We start from the raw sequence: 9,060 nt of genomic DNA on the forward strand, positions 1-9,060 counted from the left end.
AGTGGTAAAAAATGGCCTTGTCCCAACTGTTTTGGGATTTGTTGAGGCCATGAAATTTTGAAACATCATATAACATCACCTTAAAATGATACATTCTCTCAGTTTAAACTTTTGATCTGTGATTTGTGTTCTATTCTGAATAAAATATTAGATATTGGCACCTCCACATGATTGTATTCAATTTTTATTCACAATTTGTTTAGTGTCCCAACTTTTTTGGAATCCGGTTTGTAAAATCATTACCAATAGGAATAAGATAACTTCTCTGCTTCAGCTGTTTCTTCTCGTCTCTTCCACAGATGGTAGTGACAGTAGCAGTGTTGAAAAATATGAACAAGTTTAAGAGAAAATAGCAAACTTCGGGAGCTTGAGTGATCTTGAAACATGCAGGAGGGCTCAAGGTTTAAAATGGGGTGCACAGTGATGTAGTTGACCTTGTAGTTGCCAGATTGTATTGCTTTTTATAAATATCTGATGGTGGTGATGAATAAGTGGGACACATTTTGAGCACCCACAAAAAAAGTAACTTTTTGTAGCTTTTAATGCATATTACAGTGTACTCTTTCATATGGTAAAGATGTTATTCAATTCAATAATTACTTTTAGTTTTTTCAACAAAGTTGAAATGATTATCTCCTATCTCATGTCTCCTGTCTGAGGACAACTGAGTTTGTAGGCAATAGGCAAGCATATAATCCTTATATTATTCAAAATTAAAATAAACCTATAAAAGCTTAACTTTAAATATTTAAGGACCTCCTGATTATGACATTGATTCTTTTTATTCATGAAAATGCTATTAAATTGCAACAGAAATAGCACTTTTCTTATTGGGAAAACTTTCAGGCTGTAATTTACAGTGGTACCCAATACTGTACTTTCCACAGTAGGGTGAGCTGAAATGGACATGAGAACACAATTTGGAGTAGTAAGTAGATGTTGCCCTTTTTTCATGTGTTGCTTGGTTAGTTAGTGTTAAGTTTTGTTGATGGAAGTGTTCTAATCAATATTTTGAGAGTTGCTCTGCAGTGAGCCAGGATTTGTGGCTGCTAACTTTAGCCATATTAGCTCACATTTTCACGTAAGACATCAATTTTGGTAATAAGTACTTTTCTGTTAGTTGTTGTGTGGATTAAACCATTTATAACTTAGTAAAATTAAAACGCGCACAAGAGAGATGTTTGCATGCTTTGGATTTCTTTATTAATATACTTGATGTGTTTCACAGCAATTAAATGTGTTAGTTTAAGGTCAGTATACCATTCAGCCATCTCCACAAATGCATAGATGTCAGAATTCTCAGTTGTGGCATAAATGCTGTCTTCCTTGAAGAATGTTGCTAATTTCCAGAGCTAGAAGAACGTCGTTCTGCAGCCTCCATTTCGTCCAGCACGTTCTCGCCTACTTTCTGCAGCTGCTGCATTAATTTCTGCAGAGTTTCCATGGCAGCATTCCTGTTCCTAGCACGAATGTCTGAATCCAGTTTCTTGATGGTGCTTTGAATATCCACATTCCGGAGAGCAGGAATACGTCCGTCTTTTTCAATGGGCATAGCAACAGGTAGCTGCACATCCATCTGTGTCAGGGTCATCTAGTGGTAAAATAAAAATGATAAATGCTGTTAGTTGAGCATTAAAAATATTAAATTATCCACAGCTTTTGGATAAATTACTCCTCACCTTTGGAGCTCTCACAATGATGTTAAGAGACCTCTGAGTTGGAAGGGCCACAATTACAGCAACTTCCCTCTTGTTGTTATCAGTTCTCTCAATAGACAATCCAGTTTTTTGAGATGCTCTGTAAGTTGGGATGTATTCAGATACCCTGTTGGTAGAAGGACATGCCAGGAATTATAAAAAAGAATCATTTTATATAAATCAGAAACACTCGGTGTGCTTTGTTATTTTGATGTTTCATCTATACCATTTAACATAGCTGGTCACAAGGTAAAGAAGTCTAGGAAGTCTGTCCCACTCCACTTCAACACGGAGAGCAGGGTTTGAATCATGGACTCCAGCTTTAGCCTTAAAAGTCACGTTATATTCCTGGCACTCTTTACCCCAAGAAACCTCTGCCTAATAGAACAGTTAGAGAGTGAGAGGTTAATGCAAATCTTTGTATCATTCTTAATGATAATCAACATAAATGAAAGTAGGGCATTCTCTCAGAAACTTCTGCAGAAGACCAGACTTACGCTCAATTTATGCTTGCTTGACAGGACACCATCAGCACACATCTTCCATTTGCCCTGATCAGCAATGGAGGAAATCACAATCTGTGATCTTGCAGTGGATCTATCCAAGTACCCAGCAATCATGTATCCCACACTTCGGTCACTTCTCACAGCACGAGCAACGATGGCAAATTCAGGTGGAATAGCATCTCCAAGGAACTTAGCCTGAAAGGAGAAACATGTAACGTGATCGTTGATTTATGAAATGTTACTGGGCTGGTTCTGGTACATGATTCAGCAGATTTTCTTACTTTGTTTTTGAGATTCTCAATGCTGGATGAACTGCCAGATTTTGACATTCTCTGTGAGGTCATGTACTGAAACAAAAACATAAAACTCCATATTTGTCTTGAAGTAAAAAAGGCAAACAAATAACTCATCTAATCAAATGAATTAATCTGTTTAGGTTTATTCATTCATTATCTGTAACTACTTATCCAGTTCAGGGTCATGGTGGGTCCAGAGCCTACCTGGAATCATTGGGCGCAAAGTGGGAATACAGCCTGGAGGGGGCGCCAGTCCTTCACAAGGCAACACAGACAAACATACACATCCATGGACACTTTGGCGTCGCCAATCCACCTACCAACGTGTGTTTTTGGACCGTGGGAGGAAACCGGAGCAAACCCACACGGACAAGGGTAGAACACACCAACTCCTCACAGACTGTCACCCAGAGCAGGAATCGAACCCACAACCTCCAGGTCCCAGGAGCTGTGTGACTGTGACACTACCTGCTGCGCCACCGTGCCGCCCTTGTTTAGGTTTATAATTTAATATTTTAAAATAATAATAATAATAATTAAGGACTAACCTGATCCTTATGGAATTGTCGGAAGTTACCATATGTATCAGTAACCTAGAACAAAACAAACATGTCTCATTAGTGCATTTTGTGGTAAATTAGGAATAATGAACATTCTGCATACTGCAAAGGTTTCTGCCTGTAGTTGCAGTAGTTAAAGCATGCCAACGTTTTATTGCCTTATCTGGCTATAAACAATATTCATTCATTGGATACTTTCCCCTTTTATTGTGACTATGGAAAAAAAATATCAACTAAATCTACATGAACTTTACATAATGTAGTTGTAAATGATGATCATAGTCATACACTGAAGAACTACCTTATGTCTGTGAGTACTGGAACGGCCTGAGAACCTTCTGGAACTCTGACTGCTACTGGAAGAGGAAGCAGAGCTGCTTGAGCTGGTTGAGTTGCTTGAGCTGCTAGAACTGCTTGAGCTGGGCGAGTTGCTTGAGCTGGTTGAGTTGCTTGAGCTGCTAGAGCTGCTTGATTTGCTCGAACTGCTTGAGCTGCGTGAGCCTCGTGATTGGGACTTCCTACCTGTTGTTCCAGAATCCAGGATTTCTCTCAGTTTCATCAGGACAAAGTTTTCTTCTTGGGTTTCAGATTTTAAAACGCTGACTTCTTTAACAAGCTTCTGAGCTGCACTAGGACCAATGTCAACCTCAAATTCCAGTCTTTCCAGTGTAGGACCATCACCTGAAACATACAATACAGTGTATAACTCAAACCCATTTCATATAACAGTGTAAACCTCCTGTCAAACCTGATGACTTCTGAACTTACCTCTTGCCACTGAAATACGAGCTGAGTGCTGTCCAATAAAATAGTAAAAAGGATTGTATCCCATGAAACCAGCATTGCGTGAGGTGATGTCAGCACATCCCTTGAAGGAAAGGTAAGGAACTCTACCACAAAAGGTCTTCTGAATTGAAGTAGGTAGCCAAGACTCCGATTGGGAGGTTTGTGCAGGTACCAGGGACACCACTTTCTCATTGGGGAGATCCTCAATATTTCTGGCTACAGCAACGGTCTCTAAGCTGGAAGAAATATGGACAAGTCTAACTAATTACTGAACATACAAAGTTTGTCTTCTATTGAACTAACTCTATTAAATCAGGTTTACATGCTGAGTGATTAATGCATTTCCTTCCATTACCTGAAATCAGCAACATGATCAGGGGCTGAAGTAGGCAGAGCCTCCACCTTAAAGTGACCTTTGGGCAAATCAGCTCTAACTGCCAGTTTTGCTGGTGCAACAGCATGGATCTTTCCTCTGGTCATTACAGCAGCCTGAATCAAAGCAGTATTCACTCCAATCACAGCAAAGGACTGCATGGAAACACTAGAAACAAAACCAGGTCCATACATTTACATTAATTTATCCATTTAATGATCACATTCATAACTTAAAAGCATCTTTGAAAGGACACCTTGTTCTGGCCTCAGCTTGCAGCTGGAAATCAGTCTTCATCAGTTGATCGAGACTAGTAGTCTCTAGTTGCTCAGGCAAAGAAGGTGTGATGGTGGCCTTGACTAATGAAGTAAAAAATAAAATATCACATTCACATACATGTCTAAAATGATCATATTGAATGATTGGAGGGTGTTCTCATGTGAAAACTTTACCATTAACAGATGCATCAGCGACAGCAGCAGTGTAGAAATCAAGCTCCATGGGCACACCGACAGTTGTGGGAATGATACGGCGCAGCTCAGCTGCCAGGATAGGCTTGGCGTATTGGAAGGCAATCCCCGTCTGCAAGGACTTAACAATCTCTTTCATTTCACGTGCATATGATCTTGTGACCTAGAAGGTGGACATTACATATGATCATATTTTACATGCAGTTATTTAAACAAATATAGGATATTTTGATGCACAATTACATCAATGAAATACCTGTACTGTCTGCTGAATAATGTAGTCAATGAAGGATTTGTCAATGTTGGCAAAAGCAATTTCTTGTCCAAGGAGTTTGACATAGACAGAACCCAGTGGCTGTTTGGCTGACATCGATTTCCAGTCCTTAATCTTGAATACAAACAAAAATGAATGCAGATATATTAAATGTGTTATAAAACAATTACCCTTTTAAAATAAATATGGACACAATTTTTATTGCTTACTGCTTGCATTGTGCGTTTTATCCTGGTAATGCGATCAGCATTCGGATCTGCTGGATGAGATTTTCGTACAGCGTCTTGAAGACCGTCAGTTCTGATTCCAACCTGGATGACAAAATTAAATAATTGGCATTTTCAGTAGACCACAAGTTCATATGTTCTAAATGAAATCATTGGTCGTCCCAGAAATGAACACCTCAAGAACATCAGCAGCAGCTCCAGCCAAATAAGCCCGTGCTTTTGCAAGAACAGCTCTGGGCAAGATGGTGGCAGCATCATTGATGATGAAAGCAGTACCAGCAGCACCAGCCATGAGAGGAGCTTTATAGAGAATAAAAAACAACATAATTAGCATTACTATATTTCAGAGTTTTACACATGTTTTAAGAAGTTGAATTTCTTGTCAAAACTTACACAAGTAAAGGTCCAGCTGGTAAGCAGTGCTGAAACGATAGTTCAGTCTGTCCATCTTGGGGCATAAGATTCTCATGGCAACGTTAGCTGCAGCAGCCCTGTAACAATAACAGGGTCACTTGTGGCTCTAGCATAACAGCATCATGTTTTTATTTACAAAAGGAAAGTTTTCTTACACATCCTTCAAATCAGGGGCCATGCTTTTGGTCAGAGACTTGATGTAAGAGTAAGTAAAACTGGCAACATGCTTGTCTGCCTCTTTGTCCACAGCATTAGCAATAGTGGTCATGAGAGCCACTGAAGGCTTGGTCTCAAAGAGTGCAATGCACGCAACCATACGCACTTCAGGATGAAGAGTCTTATCCATGAAAAGCTGTAGCGCCACTGGTTGAACCTAATGAGGGAAATACAGTGTTTTACCTGCTTGAACAAAATTGAATCAGAACAGAAAAATATTCACACATCACCTCATACTTACTAATTTTGGCTCTCTCTTGGCAATGTTTCTGAGGGCCAAGATGGCATCAACTTGCACTCTCACAGGCATGGCTGCAGCAGCAGATCCAAATCCAGGCAGGAGCTTCATGATAGGTTTAAGACTAGCAGGGTGACCCGCATTGCCCAGAACTTTCAGAGCCAGGGTGATTTCAGGAATTTCAGCTTTGGAAATGGCCTCAGCAGCAAGATCATGGATAGGCTGATGAGAGAATTCGAAAAGCAAAATTTACAAACCTATGTAATCTTCTGCCGGCAAAACCTGTAGTTTAGATTTGAAGTAAATATATGAGCAGACATTTCACCTTCAGCAGATCAGCAGAACAAGTGGGATCTTGAGCACAGTGTCTGGCAATCATGGAACCATAGGCAAGCATGATCACCTCACGCAGAACTGGAATGGCCTTGATTTTAGGGTGTGTTGCCAGACTCTGTTCAACAGAGGACAAATATTTAGAAAGCTATATACAAGCTTCTGCACTGCAACAGTACAGGTGTAAAATTAAATACTTACAGCTGTTTGATGAATAGTGTCTGGATTAGCGGTGGCCAGGTGCAAACCAACCAGAAGGGCCTGAGTCAGTTCAGGGATGGCAAACTCATCAGCCTGGAACTTTTCTTTAAGGAACCGCACAGATGCTGGTGTTCCCACAACAGGGATTGTGTCCAGAATCCATCGTCTGTCAGATTCACAGTTTTTAGGAAAATAGAACAACTTGGCTTAGTGATTTTATAAAAATATTCAGAAGAATGTTACCTGTAGACAGGTTTGGTCTTGTGCTGATTCCAAATGTTCTGAATACACTCAAAAGTAGCTACACGCATAAGCTGAACAAGCTGAATAAATTTCAGTGGTGCGTCTTGATGGGCAGTGGCCATGTTGTTTGTGGCCAAATGTTGCAGAACCTCTACAATCTGAAGGAGCAAATGGAATACTTCACTTTAATTCGATAGTGCAAGCACTTGAACTTAAAAATTAAACATGTTTTTTCACTATAATGTTTTGACTAAAAAGATTTAATTGTCAGAGGAAAGTAATAAATAGTACCTGGGCTTCAGCATTGTTGATCTTCACAAGCTGAAAGGGAGTTTGGAGAATCTCAGTGGCAAACTCGTACTTCAGGGATCCGCGGGCTATATACTGAGCACTGACGGGAGAGAGAGGGGTGTTCTGCACCTCCAGTAGGTTCAAAGTTTGCCTGAAATGAGAAAGCCGTTTACATTACAGTTCTGTTCATTATTGCTTGATCGTTGGAACAGTCTTTAAAATATCGGAGGGTACAACATACTTGGCCTTCATTTGGGCAGCTCCAGTGATAGTGTTGAAGAGTGAGAACTGATGGAGCTCTTCAACTGTAGCCTCAGAGATCAGTGCTCCTGCAGCAGTTGGCTTCATGATGTAGCTGTAGGTTGCTGTTCCAGTCAAACTCTGACGCCTCTGTGATGAGCAGGACGACCAATTACAGAAGGTTTTTTCACACACACATATATATAATTTTTTTTACATGTATATTCTCTACTTGTTGAGAACATTTGATTTGATCTCACCTCCTGACACTCTGCACACGTCTCAGTGTAAGCCAAACCAATATCCTTGATCACTCTCTCATGGCAGTTGTTCAAGTCTTTGGACTTTGTCACAGTAATCTGCCGGGTCTTTTCATCCTCTCTGATCGTGTAGTGGGTCTTGCAGACACCATGAGGTCCAGCCTTAGAAGATTAAAGATATTAGCTAAACTGACTGAATATGACATAAATCAGTATAGATATCAGATAGCGGCTCTGTTTAATCACTTACCTCATGCAGCTCATAGACATTCTGGGTGTTCTTCAGGTTCAGCTGAAAGATGTTGAGGATGCCTCTGTGCAGGTTCAGAACAGTAGCAGAGACTCCAGCAGGGGCAAATACCTTCCCCACCACACCATTGGAATATTCAAATTTGATGGGAATTGCAAGCTGAGCGTTTAGTGCTGCAGTGAGTTTAGAAGCAGGAACACAAGGATCCTGGGGCCAGATGCCGGTGCACTGATAGAGCTGAGGATCCATGAGCTAAAGGCAAAATAATCACAGGTTTGATTCCTTAAGAGAAAACCACACATTATCAATGTTTTTATGCTCTACCGATGTATTTCCTTAATCTGTCATACAATCATTTTACCTTCAGAAGGAAGGTATTCTGTGCCTCGGCCCTGATGAGAACCTTGCTGCTGACTTTTATGCCAGCCTTGCCCAGACCCTCCTGAGGCAGGCCGCCCAAGAGTAGACCCTCATACTTGTATACAAAGGTCTTACCAGCAGTGAACTCTGGAACTGAAAAAAAATTACAGTAAATATTTCTCAGTAAAATTTCTTAGTCATTACATTGTACACATATTCTTAAATAACTTACCAAGGTTGATCTGATGACTTGCTAAATGAAACATGGAATAAAAAACAGGTTATGTTTTATATTCCTCATTTTTGCATCAATCTTTTTTCTTCTAGAAAAAATAAAATATCTTTAGAAAACTCATATCTTGACTTACCCACTAAGGCCACAGTCAGGGCAAGCACAACAGCTCTCATGGCTGGTGGTTTGTGATGAATTCACTGAGAATCCACCTTTTATTGAAACATTTTGCTGACTGAACTGTCATCTTAATATGAATTATTAACTAATATGTCAGACTATGCCTGATTAGATATCCATTTGGCCGACTAAACTGGCAAAACAATCGATTTCATGTCAGGTTAACCTGGTCTATCATGTTACACCGAAATCAATGTCCAAAATTTCTACTGACTTTTTGACTTTACTGATTCAAAATTTTAACGGAAATATACAGGTATTTTTTAGGTTTTCATAATTACCTTTAAACAATTTATATACGTATCATATCACATTAGTGCTTTCTTTTAATTATACATTGTTGTGGACGTTTCATTTAGGGTTTGCCATTTTATTATCTTAAGTTTTTTTTTTTTCATACTAATGTGCCTTTG

The 9,060-nt window shown here is 39.7% G+C and overlaps 1 protein-coding gene across 1 annotated transcript; it reads right to left on the minus strand.

Annotated features, from left to right (window-relative positions):
• Positions 1-1,339: 1,339 nt before the first annotated feature.
• On the minus strand, positions 1,340-8,643 carry LOC136671384 (vitellogenin-like). The gene is made up of 27 exons (XM_066647051.1): positions 8,604-8,643; positions 8,468-8,488; positions 8,237-8,388; positions 7,876-8,127; positions 7,626-7,787; positions 7,367-7,515; positions 7,126-7,276; positions 6,835-6,992; positions 6,592-6,757; positions 6,383-6,508; positions 6,061-6,279; positions 5,759-5,976; positions 5,583-5,680; positions 5,365-5,489; positions 5,172-5,273; positions 4,945-5,076; positions 4,671-4,851; positions 4,475-4,577; positions 4,201-4,386; positions 3,828-4,081; positions 3,361-3,740; positions 3,048-3,092; positions 2,485-2,535; positions 2,195-2,398; positions 1,924-2,075; positions 1,680-1,824; positions 1,340-1,591 (listed from the first exon to the last, which is right to left on the minus strand). The coding sequence occupies exons 1-27, from the start codon at positions 8,641-8,643 to the stop codon at positions 1,340-1,342; spliced, it is 4,224 nt and encodes a 1,407-aa protein (XP_066503148.1).
• Positions 8,644-9,060: the final 417 nt, after the last annotated feature.

This window comes from Hoplias malabaricus, chromosome 16 (genome assembly GCF_029633855.1).
Source record: "Hoplias malabaricus isolate fHopMal1 chromosome 16, fHopMal1.hap1, whole genome shotgun sequence".
Classification (NCBI taxonomy): Eukaryota; Metazoa; Chordata; class Actinopteri; order Characiformes; family Erythrinidae; genus Hoplias; species Hoplias malabaricus.

Bases quoted from the DNA above. Each gene is read 5' to 3' on its own strand.
- LOC136671384 (XM_066647051.1), bottom strand. From the start codon at position 8,643: ATGAGAGCTGTTGTGCTTGCCCTGACTGTGGCCTTAGTGG. The intron at 6,758-6,834 runs GTAACATTCTTC...TGAATCTGACAG, and splicing joins AAGACCAAACCTGTCTACAG to ACGATGGATTCTGGACACAA. The intron at 5,274-5,364 runs GTGTTCATTTCT...TTTGTCATCCAG, and splicing joins CTGCTGCTGATGTTCTTGAG to GTTGGAATCAGAACTGACGG.